This window comes from Myiozetetes cayanensis, unplaced genomic scaffold (genome assembly GCF_022539395.1).
Source record: "Myiozetetes cayanensis isolate MyiCay16 unplaced genomic scaffold, myiCay2020 scf1, whole genome shotgun sequence".
In the NCBI taxonomy this organism is placed as follows: Eukaryota; Metazoa; Chordata; class Aves; order Passeriformes; family Tyrannidae; genus Myiozetetes; species Myiozetetes cayanensis.
Window position 1 is genome coordinate 100,730,786 of NW_026086604.1, and position 17,558 is coordinate 100,748,343.

At 35.0% G+C, this 17,558-nt stretch overlaps 1 protein-coding gene across 1 annotated transcript in view; it reads left to right on the forward strand.

The window, feature by feature from the left end:
* Positions 1 to 17,558, forward strand: part of CNTNAP2 (contactin associated protein 2) — a 1,021,111-nt gene that overhangs the window by 318,156 nt on the left and 685,397 nt on the right. Inside the window, exon 2 of the mRNA XM_050333690.1 lies at positions 3,093 to 3,203. Coding sequence (XP_050189647.1) covers positions 3,093 to 3,203 — 111 coding nt within the window. The remainder of the gene's footprint in view (positions 1 to 3,092; positions 3,204 to 17,558) is intronic.

Here is a 17,558-nt window from a genome sequence, read left to right on the forward strand (position 1 = left end):
TGTTTTTTTAAACTTATTATTTGGTGTCCCAAACAGGTATAGGAAAGGATTACAGTTTTGAACAATAGTGAAGGAAAACTATATCAATTATGTTTTGATTTTTTCGAGCCCCCAACCAGACATTGTTGATTCCAACCAAATTAAGAACTTAGAGGGTTCAGATTTAATACTGCAAAATCATATGTACACCAGATTAAGTATATTCACAACTGTCTGCAAAAGTTGTGACCACAGTGGCAAATACAGAGTGGTACTCCCTTTGGGATCAGCATTTATTTATTTATTTATTTATTTATTTATTTATTTTAACTAAGTCAAGCTTCTCTGCCTTATTTTTTCGAATCCCAGTGTATGGGTTAGTGAAGCAGAGAGGCAAGGTAGGCCTTACAGGGGAATGATGATTTAGAAATTAGTACTCTCTCCGAATAAGTATTTCCATATTTCTTTTGTGTGTCTTCAGTAGTAGCACCAATATAAAAGCTGTCAAACTAAAAGGATATTTTCTCCATAACTACTCCACTTAGTAAAAGACTAGATGTTCTGATGAATTTCTACTATTTGGAGAGGTTTCTTTCAGTTGTCATGTTGTTCTTGAGCATATTGCCTAAAATCTGTGATTATTTGATATTAAGTGATATCAAGATATCTATGATATTAAGATTTTGCTTACATTTAAAAAAACCCAAAACTTTTTAAAAGTTTATTTGTTGTGATTTATGATAGCTCTTTCATTTCTTTATTTTATTTTATTTTTCAGAATATAGTGAGCAATAACCTCCCACTCTATTTAGTAATAAATTAAATTGCATAAGTAACATCCTTTTTTTTTTTTTTTTATGTATCCAAGTCTTTCTAATATTTTTCCATGGAGATGCAGGCTTTTCCCCTCACTCCACTTTGAAGCTATGGGTGGCAGAAAATTACATAAACCTAACAGTTTTCTTTAAAAAATATACTAAAAAAACCCTAGGAAACTGAACAAAGGTACACGTTCAACCTTAACTTTCATTTCTGATGAGAATATGGTTTTTTTCCTTTAAATATCATGCAATATAAGCATAGGAAAATGTTATGAAGAGATTTTGTTAGGTTAACATTGTTAAAGATTGTTAAAGAAGATTTTAACAATCTTCTGATTATATATCGTTTTGCTTTTAGATATTTCATTCCATTTTTACCTAGACAATAGGACTAATGACAAATGCCCTAAACTCTCAAGCTAGGTGGCACTAAGTGACACGACAACACAAGAAGTTTGCTGGCAGTCTTTAAGCTGAAAACATATTTTTATGAATTATGGAAAATAGACTGCAGATAAAGAAATATAGAACCATTTGACAAAGTTTTTCTCAAGTACTTCTGTGATTATGATGTCAAGGACAAAAACTGGCAATTAGGGCAATCTGCTGCTCACTTCTATTCTTAAGCTCTAACCTTTTACTGCTTTGATTGAAATAAAAGCAGCCTTTTGCTCCATGCCATGTCTCTGCTCCCAGGGAGAGGTGTGTGCAACCCTGTTGTGTTGCTTGAGTGGTGTGATGTGAGGAATATGTGGCTGTGGCTTCTGACCAAATGTGCTGTCTGACCACAGCCAAAGCAGAGGGAGAAGGAATTTGATCTTTTTGCTTCGTGGTATAAACAATAGTGTTTGAAACCATTTACCTAATCTTGTCAAACTTCCATCATTAAATAGTGTGGTAGTGAATTTAATAGTCACTGGAATTGTCCTTTAATTCAGTGCAGAGCAGTTACCCTTTACTCATGCTTGTGTTTGTACGAATTTTGGGTTTGCCATTAATGTTTTTTACTTCAGAGATGTGTAAAGGAAACTTATTTATTTTGTTAAATGTCAAAGTACTGATTGCTGAATTAGTGTTCTTCTGCATTTATGTGCTTCAGTTTCTATTGCTGTGAAAGTAATTATATTTTTTATTACATGAGACTGCATGTTTTAAGTGAACTTCATTGTAAATTATTTGATTAACTCACATCCCTTTTTTCCCCCCATAAAATTCTTCTTCAGAAGGTATGATCATTTTGACCTTCACATGATCCAGCTCAACCAAATCACCAGTTTGTTATTATACTAAAACTATATGTTGTGGCTGATCATTAAATATGCTCCTTTTGTGGTGATCTAGACCACCTATGGTGATCTAGTGCTTTCTAGATACATAAATTGAGGGTGTTTCCACTTGCAGTAGAGCTTGTGCTGCAATGTGTTTAAAAAGATTAGTCAAGGTTACTTTTGTAGGCTAGGGCTTTTTTTAAGTTGTACCGGTAAAGTAAATGAGTAAGCTACATATTTCTCCCATCTGTTGAAATGCCTTACAAAACTAGGACAAAGGATAGTTCATTAACTAAGTATTTGAAAAATCCAAACCCATATCTCTGTGTTCTAATTTATATCATACAACAGGAGTTTTTTAACCTTATTTCTTCAATAGAAAAGCAAAGGCTGATTTTGGTTTTTTGTATCTCACATGCTAATACCAAGCTAATCTTCTTTATAACTGAGTAAAATGGAAGTGAAGTGCTCAAATGGATTATACAGATTACTTAGTATGGGGTATTTTTCCATGAATCTGTTGTATGTGATAATTCATAGGGATTCATTAGTGTCCTCTAATTTATTTTCTTTTTTTTAAAATATCAATTTATCAGCACTTCTATTACAGAAATAAAAATTTGTATCTTATCTACTTCTTACAGAGCTTTTGTGAAAATTCTTTTCTTTAACACTAGATTATGTCACCAAAAACATTACAGATATGTCCCTAAGGAGAGTGGTGGCCCGTGGCTGGACTTTACCATTATCCTATTTTGTCCTTTGTTCAAGTCCTTTTCTTTTTCCCCTCATGTCCAGGTGTGGGTATGTTTTCTTGTAGATTTTGAGGTGGGTTTTTGTTTTGTTGGTTGCAGGTTTGTTATTTGTTTAGTGAAAAGCTGAGATGTAGCTAAATGCATACCACATGCCACACCTGAAAAATAAGACTGTGTTACCACCCAAAAAAAAAAGTAAAGAGCACATTGCCACTTCATACATATGAACAATTAAGAGCCTAAATTGAATATGTTTTCTTGTGTTTCAGAAAAGTGCGATGAACCTCTGGTCTCAGCATTACCCCATTCCTCCTTCAGCAGTTCATCATCTATGACAAGCAGCTATGTGCCAGGTTATGCCAAGTTAAACAAGAGAGGAGGTAAGGGACGCTCTCAACATCATGTTCAGATATTTCAAGGAATGATGAATGATATTTTTAATATCAAAATGTTTTTCATGTGGAGTACTATTGCTTACTTTTGTTTTAACAGTTTTAACTGTCTGACAGTGTTTGTGAACAGAATGAATTTTTGTTTCACTGTGTGGGACAGTAATCACGTTCCATTACACTGCAGGGAGAAGTACACTACTAATAACATGTAGCAGCATGGGCCAAATTCCTAATGTGGATGGAGTCATGCAGTACAGATGGATAACTGACTGTAGTTAAAAGGGCACACTTGTCTTCTCCAGGTACACAAATATTTGCAAGGTCATGGTTGCTGAAGCAAAACTAAAGAGCTTTGAGGTGCTTTGTTGATTTAACTTATACCCACCTTAGAAATGACTCCTGTCATTCAGATTTTTTTTCTAGCACTGCAGAAACTTTGGCTATTGCATATATTTCTGCAATGTAATGAGGTGTTGATCAGAAGTCACAAAGCCACCTCAGTTTTGTGGGTTGGAAGGATAGATGTGTAACTTTGATGGCCTACCTGGTCTAATTATATCCTTAGGGTTATATTAAATAAAGCAAATTTATTTCACGGTCTGAACACAAGACTTTATCTGCACCCATAGGAATTTTCATAGCTTTTCTTGATATTTCTAGGTGGCTGTTTATATATCATTTTGATCTCTGAATTAATTTCTGATACATTTAAACATAAAATTTCAGTTTAACAGAAAAGTAGTATTCTCAATATTATTTATTTATTTTTTCAAAATAGTAACAATCTAAAATTTCTTAAATAAATATCACACATTAATGTGAATCAATACTCAAATTTTACCTTTCTCACAAAATACATGTGAAAGGTATAATAAATTGACTTAATGAACTTAAAATTTAAATATATTTCAATGTAAGGATGAAGAAGAGAGAACGAATGACTATAGTACCCATATCTTCTAAATTCTGAAATTATGTAATAATGGCAAAATACTAGACTTGTAGAAGGCTGGCTTAGTTGCATTGCTGCCTTACTTTTTCTGCTCCTGCAGGAATTGTGTTGCTTCTACCTGGATACCATGTTCTGGCTCCTAAAAAAATACCCCAAACAAACACCATGGAAACAAAAGTTACAGCCTTTTGGGTTTGGGTGGTAAACAAAATCTGGAATATTGTCAAATGGTGTAATATTCCTGAGGTTAAAAGCAGAAATTTTTTTCATCGGAATTATACCCTAGGCTTCCAATATTCTCCACCCATTTTTGTTTGTGCCACTTCTGAGCCAAAATTTCCCCTCCTTATGAACAATGCCATGAATTTACTGCTGGACTAATTCTAGTCTTAATCAAAGAATAGTTATCAGCCCAACTATTATTAAAAATAAAAAAAAAAAAAAACACACCAAAAAATTTAAAAAAAAAAAAACCAAACAAACAAAAAAAAACAACCCAAAAAAACACACACACACACAAAAAACAAACAAACACCCCCCAAAACCACATAGATTTCTGTGTCCAGCTCTGGAGTCCTCAGTTTAAGAAAGATAGGTACCTGTGAGACCTTTCAAGGTTCTTTTCATCAATATATTATTATTCTATGATTCTCTGTCAATTACAACTTTGGATCTGCTGGAAGTTAATGGAGTGAGGGGAGCTGCACAGTTAAAGGGGCCAAACTGTAAATATGGAAAACCCTGGTGTAGGTGGTGTCAGGGCCATTAAGGCACCATCCCCTGTCCACAAGCAAGGTCAGTAGTGATGGTACCACAAAGCAGATTCTGTCAGTTGTCTGGAGATTATCACACACAGATGGATTAGCTGGGTCTGTTGTCAAGTCAGGAAGCAAAATCTCTAGGTGGGGAAGAACATCAGATGGGTCTGGCTGTGGATATTCCTATGATGTGGCTCAGGCAGAGTCTGGAGGCTGAAATAGAGGCCCCAGGCTCACAGGCAGGGTTAGTGGTTTCACTAGTAAGATGGGCAATTATGACTTGTTGGTACTCTCAGGGCCCTGACACTGATCTTGGTTTATTGATTTGCAACTTCTCTGTATATTTGTGGTTTACATGTGTAGGATTCTTGTTCACTGTCTTTTTTTCCCTCTAAAATCAGTTTTAGCCAAGTCCCAGAGCTACTTTCTTTTAATGACTAGTAACTGACCTAGTGAAGTGCTTATAGACCTGCTTCCTCTAGTGCCACCCTGTGTCTGTACTTTCAATACCTTGGCTATCACCCTCTGATTGTACTACTCTGCACTAGGTTTTTATTCTACAGTAACAGCTGATTCTCTGTAGAATAGCTACTTTAGGTACAGAAATATATCAAAATTGTTATAGCAGTAGTCACTAGCCCATGCAGTCACACAGCTAAGTTAAATGCAAAATAGACTAGGCTGTGTTACCTGGTTGTTAGAGCAGCTAAGCTGAAAACTAGCTTAGAAAAAATATGACTGACAAGCTCTAGTCCTGCAGCCCTGTAGATCTGATTCAAAGCCTGATAAGAGCAGTGGCAATTTCTTTGGCTTTAGGCCTGGAGACTAGTAGATAACATGACTTGTTGCTCCTGAATGAGAATAGATGTTGTTTTATGCTGGTTACAGGCTTTTTACTGCAGTGTTCCCTGTATTTTGTTCCATACTTTTTATAGTTTTTATTGTTTCTTTTGTAGTATGTTTTGATAGGCTGTCGGGTCCCTTAATTTCTGTGTTCAACTGTTCGTTGTCCAGATGGAAGAAGTTAAGGGGCACTTGAATTCTAAAATACTGTCCATCATTTAGGATGAATTCTGTTGTATGATCATAGTTATGTTTGTTTCTGTTCTATTCTATTCTGTTCTAAAATAAATTAAAAAAAAGTTACTAAAATCACTTTAATAAATACAGTTTGACATCAACATAGTGGGGAGAATCTTCACTTTGCTTTTTAGATGAGTATTTCTTCTTTTAATTTACTAGACTACTTATTCTCTTCTAAGTGAAAGGCAAATCAGACATTTGGAATGTAATTTTTCCCATTAATTGTGTTTAACCTCCTTTTTCTTACCCTAATAATCACTACAGTGCAGTTTCTTTTAATGATGTTTCTTTAGCAATATGGATCAGTGCCATCATTAATCAAACACTTGCTTAATTTTCTCTATCAAAAAGTAATTTGAAATTTAGTTGTGTCACTTTGTCAAATAGTTGCTGTGTTTCTGTTTAAATATCTTTAAATAAACTTCTCTAGATTGTTGTCCATCTCTTAACACCTAATGTTGTCCATTTCTTAATACTTCTCAAAACTGAAGCTTCTTTATGTACATTAACAAATATGGTTTTCCTAATACTAGTGCCAGTAAAAGTACTGCAGAATTCAGGAGGGTGTTTAACACAGGAACTTGGCAATCTCTGTGTTTCTGCTTCTACTTCTACAAGTGATGGAAAATAGCTCAGTTTTAATGCTGAGATATTTTACAACTTCATGGAATTACAGATATTGCTAATCAAACCAGTAATGGGGGAATCAATTTTTTTTCTCTCTCCAAGGAGTCATTATCAGCTAATAGATTCCCAAATCAAATATGCTATTTAAATCACACTGTGCTCAAGTCATTAAATGGAAAAAAACTCCCCCTCCTCTAGCCCCAGACCCTTTAAATTAAAAAAAAAAAAAAAAGGTGCACTTGAAAATTCTAGTCTCCAACCCAATTATTTTTGTCGTTTTCATAGCAGTTCACTCTAGACTGGCAAAGCACTTTATCAGAATAGATAGTATATTTAATTCCATTGATTGAGACACTGATTTACTGAACAACCACACCATGTTATTAAGAAGGATGGAGTTGTAACTGTAGTTCTGGTTCAGTTTCCTGCTATAAATGTTGCAATTGGAAGGATGCACAGCAAAGAGTTTAATATTTTCAGCAGTTTTTAGGAGGCTTCAAAAGCAGGAACATTCATGAATTTATTTCTAATGTTGGATATCACATTGTTTACAAATCCTATAACTAGTGATCTAAGCAAACAGAATTAAAACTCCATGGAATGGCATAGATCTGGAAGCCTCTAGGGTGTATATGTAGGGTGTTTCTGTCAGTCTGTGAGAATATTTTACATTTTCCACATCTGTCTACTCAGAGCCCTGTAAACCTTCAATGACTTATGGATTAGTACGTATACTTATTTTAAAGAAAACACAGATTTGATGGACAGAAACTTGATTAGAAAAGTTAAACTCTACAAATCACTTTACTTGGTGGTTCATATTCTTCTGTGTTGCCCCCTGTTCCTGTTCTGAGCCTTACTTCTTGCTTGCATAAACAAGAAGTATCCTGATTTTTAAAATTTTTTTTTTTGAGGGTAAAGGTTATTTTTCATTATAGGAAAAATTGCTGATTGTAGAAACAAATATTCAGTAGTTACCTGCAGGTCTGTCAGTCTCTTGCAGATTCATACCAATCCATATTAAAATGTGAAGCCACAGTTTCTATGTCAATGAGTAAGAGTCTTTGATTTATATAATAGTTACAACTGTGAATCTGTATTTCCATAATTACAGAGAGCCAAAGGCCTGGGGGTACAATACAGGTTCTGCATTTTACACTGGCTCTCTCATTCATAGATCCCCAAAGCCTGTCTCATGGGATGCTTTCCTTCTTCTGCTTTCCTGGGCACTTTCAATTATAGCTACTGTGAAAAGTAAACAAAATGCTTTCATTTTATAATCATGCAAAGAAGTAGGAAGCAGGAAGATCCCAGAAAATGTGGACTATTTTGTTTCATAGTGAAAGTAGGTTTGGGGAAGGTAGAGTGTGGTGACTCCTGAATTCTATTAAAGGTTTGTAAGCAGAGGCTTGGACTTAAGAAGCTAAACAGTGCTGAATTAGCAACTGTTCAGACAAAGCTGGTTGCAGTCAGTTTTTATCAAACTATCCTTTTGATAGTAAGATAATATTGCAATTTAAACAACTAAGTCTTAGTGCTATATTATTTATAATATTTTTATTTTAATTTTAAAAAATAATTTATGTGCTGTTCAGTGCCAGTATAGGAAAGGTACAGATTATTTTTGAAATGTCTGTAACTTATATCAGAAAATAAAGCACCACAGAAAAGGAGAAACATACATTTCTCTTTTTGCTCCTGTCACTGTCCCTTTTACCTATTTATATGCAAACATTGTAAAATCATTAAATACTGTAAAATCATAAACGTTTTTATTTTGAATGAGCTTCTTAAAAAAATTTAATTTTTTATCAATTATCAGCTCACATTCTTCATCCATGTAAACTAAACATTTCTAAGGGTGTTAGATGATCCAGTCTAATATTTGGAGAATATGGGGATGCATTATCTTTCGTGAGGAAAAAAAATTACTTTTCAAAATGACTGACACAGGAGTCATCCACATTGGTACATAAATATATGCCAATAAGTCGCTGACACAATAGATTTTAAATGAAATCTAGTTAACAGACTAGCTAAAAATATTTCAGTTCCTTCCATTTTCATCATACCTGATCTCCTGCAAAAACAGTCCATATTGCTGCCACCTTACTAAATAAATTGATGTTAGAGAAAAGGAGAGTTTTCAATTAGTTCATTCTACAACTTTTCAAAATCTATCCTTGGTAGCTTTTTTATATGTGATGTCAAGGTTATAAGGTCTAACATCTTATGACCTGCCATCAATAGAATCAGTGGACTGCATCACATCATGAGAAGGATTCTTAGCACACGTTTGATATAATGCATTATCAATCTTCCTTTTAATGGTTCCCAAGCTATTGGACCTTATAATTCTCAGTAGTACAAGAATTAATGCTGCCCATCATCCACCTCATACCATTTTAATTTAGGGAAGAAATTCTACATTATTTCAACACAATGTAATATTATATAATATAATTGGAAGCTGCTTGAAAATGAGTAGAGTCTCAGAACTTCAGAAATAATCCCAGCAGACAGTCCAAGTATGAAGGTCATAATGAGTTTTTGAATATATGGAAATTATCTTTGCACAGTGGAATAAAAGAGGAAATTTCGCACCCAGGGGTTCAGTTTCAAGTCCAGTATTAGGGGAGAATCTGATGCTGCCAACAAAATTTGATAATGCAGTATGAAAGTTTCTGTAGGGCAGCTGATGTTCAAAAAACAGTCCTTTAGCACCACTGTATAACTCCCATCTAGGCTTTCATGTTACCTTTTAATCAGCATGCTGACCTTGGCCTGTTATCAGAATTATTATTGCGACTATAAAACAAGCATAAGAAATGTTAAGTCTTGGCATAGGTGTAATTGAGACAGGGTTGTTTGTTTGTTTGTTTTCCCCTCAGTGGAGTTTTAAATTCTGCCTCCTGTGTGGAAGATACAAGAACTTATCTATAACGGGATATGATTCTTTTATTCCCCAAATCACTCCCAGTAAGTCAATCAGATCTGTTCTGCAATTACTCTACCAATATAAAAAGAAATTGTTGCTGGAGTCCTGCCTTTGAAGAAATCTAGGAATACCTAGCCTAGGCTCTTTTTAACATTGCTATTAAAATCTCCAATACAATAACTAATATCACTACTCCTCCAATTATTTATTACTGTTCTATAGTGGAGTATGAGAAGGATTTTATGTAGTTTTCATTTTGAGAAGGTGAATGTGAAAGGGGTGTATTGAATCAACCTGGGTTGTCCTTTTACAGGGCTTGCCAGGAATTTAGTTTGGATATGAATCTCAAGGAAGGAAATGCTACCTCTGAACTAACATTGTCCAAATAAGGGCAGCATGGAGCTATTGTGCAGTAGTTAGCACACTGTAGATCATCACCTTAAATACTGCAATCTCCTTGTGTTCACAAGAGATGCCTCTGACAAAACTAATACCCATACACAACATAACTCATTATATTTTGATTAAAAGCCTCTTAGAGAAAAGTTATTATGGAGTTGTCAGTGGTTTGTAAATTCACTGCCCAGCTTTACAGTATGTTGTCTTTTCTAAGTGGGAAAGCACGTGGAAGTAATGGGTAGAGTAGTGTAAAAGAATAGTACCAATCACAGGAAAGAGTAGTATCATCCACTTAGCTTTTGGATGTCTTTAAGAGAGCTCTTGCTCAGTAAGAATTTATAAATCCTTAAAATATGGTTGCCTTTAATAAGTAAATAAACATCAATTCTCTGTCTGTAAATATGTGCATTGGAGAAACACACATTGTAGAGTCCAATACAGTATATTTGTTAAAACATTCTCATTAACATTATAGATCAAATGAGGTGATCAGAAGTCAGGACAAATTGATCATTCAGTAATATATTTAAAATATTTTTATTATCTATTAAATAATTACTATCTATTAAATAATCTACTAAATTAAATATTTCTTAAATAATTACTTATACTTTTAAAAATGTGTAAAATTACAATTTTTCAATCAATTACATGGTTGAAAAAAATAAACCTCTATTGGTTCATTTATTAATACACCCCTAAAAGCATGTTTGTATGTGACATAGCATTATTTGTGTTTAACACAGTATAAACAGTATTTCTGGAATGCTTTACAGAGATTACAAGTGACCGATGTTTTGTTTTGGGGGAGTTCTTTATTTTAAAATCTTTAAATAATTTGGGATCAGCTAACGGTTTGGAAAAAAACCAAGGTGTACAATTTTCTGTGTGTCTTTATCTACCCTCAAAATAAGTAGTTGTGCACCTACTTTAATTTGTAATGTAACTCACTTCATGTCCATGAACACTTGTATCTCTCTGTTGAACACAACTGTGATTGTCACTTGGCTGACCATAGCAGTTGTTTTCTGTGCTTTAGTGATCTGACCCCAATGAAACATTTTTTCATAAATACCTATGTTTTATAGAAGGAATTCTTGAAAAGAAAAATTAAAATGTTTGCACTAGCTCATTCCTCTGAAACCACAGGCTCTTTTAGTCTCTAGATCAATATATGGGGTAGTAGGAAAAAAATTCATTGCAAGAAGATAGTGAATCTTGTAAAGGGGTAGGAAAAAGAAGCATCAAAAAGAGGAAAGAGAAGTGCCAGTGTACATCCAGGACAGACAGGTGCAATGAAAAAATAGCTTTTAAAAAGAAGAATGTCACCCTTTTTCATTCCAAACACAGTCCAAGAAACAAAGTCAGTATAAAGTGGAGCTCAAGTAATTGCATTGAAAAAAAGCATCATTATCTTATGTTAATTTGCCATAGCCTGACAGATAGAGAAAGCATGACTGTTTTTTCCAGTTCATAACTAATTTGTTAATTAAAGTGTTCAGAATACTTAATTGGATTACTTAATACATGTGTAGATGGAGAGGGAGGAAAGAAAAAATAATACTGAGCTCCCAAACTTTGTGATTTTTTTTTTTCCTACAGCAATCGTTTCCAGAGGCAGCAGTTTCAAGTCCAACCAGGCAAACAAAGCAAATGGGCAACAGAGAGATAGGGACAGCAGATCACCAGTGCTCTACTGAGCAGCTAGCTTTTTTCATACAAAACTCAGTTTAGTTCATTAATTGATTTTGATGCTAATGAATGGCTGGTTTTGGCATGAAAGCGTCTGGGCTGGTGGCAGAGAGGAGGCTGCCTCACAGACAGACAGATAGGATCCATATATCACAGACATGCTTTTCCCATATCCTTAGGTACCAGTGAAGCTCTGGCTGCTTATCCCCAGAGTAGCCAAGTTCCGCACTTTTCAGCTACCTTGAGAGATCAAAGTTTAATTTGACAGTGTTCTCAAGCAACACTGGGACATTAACCTGTAAATAGTTAAGAAATTTCTTTTGGTGTTCTTACTGGCTTCATCTTGAAAATGCAGACCGGATTAGCTGTCCAACTCTGCTTAGTATACTTATGTTTTTTATTTGCATTGGAGCAGGAGCTAATGGTCTCAAACATGGGGTGGCTGACATGGTTTATATTGTGTGGGCAGTGTAATATACCTGGTCCTTCTCTTTATTACTGTTTGTCATCAGCTGCTTTGAACTTGTGCCTTACCTGTAAGATATATAAAAAGTTATGACACCACTTCTAAATGTCATTAAACTTGTACTGTTTTTATTTAGTCTGTGTCAAAAGCATTCATTAAGTTTACATTCACAGAAGTATTACCTGTACAGGGAGAGATTAGTGTTAGTATTAGATGATTTATAGGTGTGAGTGCAAAAATAGTATTACCAGTGACAGGTTCTTTCCTGCATAAAGACAATTTTTCACAGAAGGACATCAGTCCTTGTAAATTAGGTACTAAATCATATAATCAGTCAGTGCAAAGATTTCAGATTTTACCTCTGCTGTCTTATTTAAATTCTTAAAACAGAGAGTAGAGTTTCATATGTTGCATCAAAAGAACTGTGACCAGCAGATCGAGGGAGGTGATTCTGCCCCTCTACTCCACTCCTGTGAGACCCCACCTGGAATACTGCATCTAACTTTACAGTCTCAAGCACAGGAAGGACATCAACCTGTGGGTAGCCCTCCTCTGGTCTCACTCCAAGATGTTCAGGGGAATGGAGCACCTCTCATGTGAGGAAAGGCTTAGAGAATTGGGATTGTTTAGCCTGGAAAGAAAGAGGTTTTGGGAAGACCTAATTGCAGCCTTCCAGTACCTGAAGAGAGCCTACAAGAAAGTCGGAGAGGGACTTTTTATGAGGACTTGAAGTGACAGAACAAGGAGGGATGGCTTCAAACTGAGAGTAGGTTTAGATTAGAGATGAGGAAAAAATCCTTTACTGTGAGGGTGGTGAGGGACCAGAATAGGTGACCCAGAGAAGTTGTGGATGCCCCATCCCTGAAAGTGTGTAAAGCCAGGTTGGATGGAGCTCTGAGCAGTGAAAGGTGTCCCTGCCTGTGATGGAGTGGTTGGGAACTATAGGACCTTTAAGGTTCCTTTCAACCCAAACTATTCTATGATTTTATTTAAAAAGCTGGCACCCTAAAATTAATGTTCAGACTTTATATAAATCGTGATACTTGCCTGAAAAATGCACAGTAATTACATATTAGAGTTCAGCTAAATATCTCCTCAAACGAATGTCTCACTAGGAACACGTTTACACTAGAGATGGCACACTAAGCAAGCAAATTGGAAGACTTCATCTTCCTCAGACACTGGAGCTACTTCATTTACACAGATCAGTGGGAACGTGTGAGATCAAAAAAACCAAAACCTTGATATAGGAAAACTGTACGACTTCTTTTGACAGGTCCAGTATATTTAGGAACAGCAGAGTCTGGCAGTTTAGATATCCTGAGTTTGGTTTTATCTACAGATACTTCAGACTAAGATACAGAGCTTTGTGAGTCTCATCTGGAATTAAGGCAAAGATGTAGTGAGTTGCAGAAAATGCACTGTCAGCTTTTCCCAAGGTCAGTGCCTCTTGCCAGATGCTATGAGTGTTTCATCCTCTCCTGCACACAAAACACAGGTTTTCCTTACACAGATGGGTGTAGTGCAACTGATAGATTGCAGCTTTGAGCACAGCCAGAGCACTGCGTTTCCCAAATAAGTCATAAACAAGTATAAATGCCAGTAGAAATGGGAGCTATTTGGCTACCATTATAACCTCCTACTACAGTGATATGCTGAAAGAGAGAAAAGAAATAATGTGATAAAATGAGGGTATTTTTTGCAGGATGGGAGAGTGCAGCTATTATTCATGTTTCAGCTTTCACAATTAGTTTATTCACAAGAAAATCTGAGCTATACACTAAGAGACAGAATATTAATACTTGTTTTTCCTGTATGTGAGTTACTACATAAGTCATAAACAAAAAAATCTCTGGATCTGGAAGAGTCTGACTTAGCATCCATAGATTTGCTGTTGGTTTCTCTTTGTCTCACTCACTCAGATGAAACTGGTGTTTTAGCTCTTCATGTGTGTAAGACTCATTTGAACATTCATAAAAATTATAGGCATTTGAAGGAAAAAAGGTATGTCAGCTTTTACTGAGCATAATAATTTACTTTGAAAGCTTAAGCTTCACACAAGCCTTGTACATAAAGATAAAGGTGGAAAGGGAAGAGGTGAATGAAGTAGTGTTGTATAGATTTCAGCTTTTTGAGTGAGAGAAAATATTTGCCTTGAGTGAGAGACAATAATTATTTTTGGGAGATTATCACTGTAGCTGAGATTTGAGTCAGCTTTATGCAGAATGGCAGGTGACTACAACACTGCAGGGTGAGAAACTCTAGGTGTAATTAAGAAAAACAGTTTAATTATGCTGACACAGATACCTACACATATATAAAATAAAACTGTTGTACTTTTTGTATTCTTCTCTGCACGGAGATTTGATATGTTTAGCTAAGGACCAAACAGTCCTCAGAAGAAATGTTAACAGTAGTTGAGCGCCTTTCTTCTGCTATCTGCACTGTTTTTCTTCTGAAGTGATCCATTTGTTTGGCTGTGATATGTTCTTCATATAAGATAATATTTTTCTATATTGAACATCTTTGACAGTTTGTTAGCCAACTAAGAAGCAAATTAATATCAACAACGAGCTAGTTTTTTTCACAGCCCTAAATTTTTTGATTGCTTCCAGGACAGATTTTTGTTTCTTTTAGGACAGATGTATTCTTTATGAGAAAATTTTTTGAGTGGTCAATTTTCCAAGTCACTCGATGTTAGGTAAATTGTTTCTACTGTGATTAATGAGGCTGTATAATTTGATAAGCAGTTGGGGAAAAAAAAGGCAGCTAACTAGCCTGAGAAGCTGCTTTTTGAAAAGTTGTATTTTAAATGTCTTCACTTTAAAATATTGACTACCACAAAATTTAGCATTCCTGCTGGGCTTTTAGGCACTCAACTCCCAGTGAGCTCATTTCGCTTTGGTTAAGAAAGTTGTCAGAAATTATTCGATGCTTGTATGGATCAAAGGATCTTATGGTATGTAAAATAGGTACATGATTTCGTCTATAATTATATAATATTTATGGATCAGGAACAAGTAACCATAAGTTATCTTATAGGTATCCCTGTCTTCTTAGGTTTTGCTAGTAAAGCCTGAAGATGACTGTTTTGAGGGAAAAATCAGGTGAGGTTGGGTAATGAAAATGATAAGTAAACAAGAGTATTGCTTAGTGAAACAGGGCAGTGTGCTTTTGCTTGTAAGGAAATGATGGATATTGCACAGTGCTGCACTGAGAGGGCTTTAGCTGACATTTTACCAAATGTAGAATATACAGAAAATAGATGTTTATTTTAATACACAAGCCAGAATTCTTGGGGGGGGGGTAGTGTTTTTTTGTTTGTTTGGTTGGGTTTTTTTAATATATACTGAGAGAGATGGTACTTGAACTGCTTTGCTTTCTTCGGTATCAAGAGGTTGTGTATTTTCTGTGGTGGAAAAAAATCTATGACAAAAGGCAGTGATTTTTTGATTTGCTGACTTGAGCAACTGGTCAGCAACATCCCCCATAACACATTTTGGATACGTAGAGGTGACTTGCATATACATGTTGCTTTCCAGGTGGGGGTTTTCTCAGGAGAAGGGATGTTCTTTCTTTTCTAATTGTGATTGACCAGTTTCTAAATTAGGCTACAGTGGTGCTTAGCTATGAAGAAGAAAAAGTTGCTTGCTAAATTTAAAAAAGTAACAGATTTTGAGAGATGAGAGAAGCTATTAATTAAGAGCCTAATTATTGTGAACAATCTCTAAAAGCTGCTTTAATGAACTTCTAGTTTCTGGGCAAAACCAAATTCTATGTATTATATGCAGGATGTATTATCTTAAACATGCTCGTGATGATGCTTAAGATCTTTCTTCTCTTGAAACAGTAAGTAATTTAGAATTCAACTAAGGCTGCAACCACCATGTTGACTGATGGTTATTTGGTGAGACATGTCCAAAGTCATCTGGAAAGGAGTACTATAGTTAGGGATCAAAACTGAGACTCCAGAAACTGAATAACATTTGACAAAAAATATTTTTAAACATTTCAGTTCTCAGGTTTTCACTAGAATTTAATTAAGAAACTGTATTGAGCCCTTCACAGGGGATGTTTTTTCAGCATTTGGAGCAGAGGCTGGAGTACCTTGCTTATAAATATGTGCTATTTGCCACCCTTGAGAAAAAGCTGATAATTTACTAACTCACTAAGTGTGATATGGCAATTCCTGTGCTCTTATCTTGTTCTCTTACAACTGGTCCCTCCATGAGGCTGGAGTCACAATGACAGGGTTTTCTGTGAAAATCTAAAGGCTTATCCAATTTTATGGGTAATTACAACACTTTCAGCCTCTCAGACTTGTCTACAAAGGCAAGGAAGTTTAAAAGAACATGGGAACTTGACTACAAATAAGAAAGAAGACAGGAGAGACCTCAAAAAAATTAATTTACCCTATTGGCATAGGTTCAATGCTTATTGAAAAGTAAGAGTTGGGACTATAAAGTAAAAAGTACAAAAAAGTTCCCAAGTTAACAGAGATAAGAAAATAACATAAAATAAACCTTTGGTTCAACAAGAGATCATTAAGCTATAGCATTTCCAGTCACCCAGAAAGAGCTGCTCCCTTTTTCCACCATCTTCCATTTCATGAAAACAGAAGTGTTCTCATTTTAGGGCCTTAGTCAATGGCAGGTTTTTCTGTTTCTTGTTTAGAAGGTTGCCATATTTTTTAACTGGTTGTATAACTGCAAAAATAGGTTGACTCCATTGTCTAACATGACTCATGAAACACGGCTATAAAAGTGATTATAACAGTTTCAGAAACTTGCCATACATTACATTACATTACAAGCAAGGAAATTGAAGGCTGTAATCATGCCTTTTATCTTGTTAACTTGCCCTAAGAACTTGAAAAAGGTCTAAATATTACAACTAAGGAATAGGATGATGCTGATCAGAGTAATGAAAAGCATTATGAGATTTCAGCTTTCTGTCAAGGTGCTAGAATCTATTACATAAAGTAATTTAATTATACATTTTATTATCTATATTAAGTATGAACTGACTGGTTTACTTCCAAAATTTTCAATTAAGTATAGATATTATTTTTCCATAATACCAAGAGCTCATTGTTAGCATTTTGCAGAAGTCCTTTGCCCAGCAGAGGTGGTACTATTAACTGTTCTCCTGCTTTTTCCTACTTGTGTATTAGATAAATATTATTAATTCCATCTCATGATACAGAAGATTGAAAAAATCCCATGAAGGACACAAGTGTCCCAATGGATGCTGATAGCATTATTTAAAATATAATGTTGGTACTGGAAATCTGATATGGACAGCTATTATGGATGATTTTAAAATATCAGTAGTTCCAGCCAAACAGAATATTTTTGAATGCATTGAATGTGGGGTCTATAAAAAACTTAATTCAAAAAATTATACCTAGAGTTAGTTTTGTTGTTGA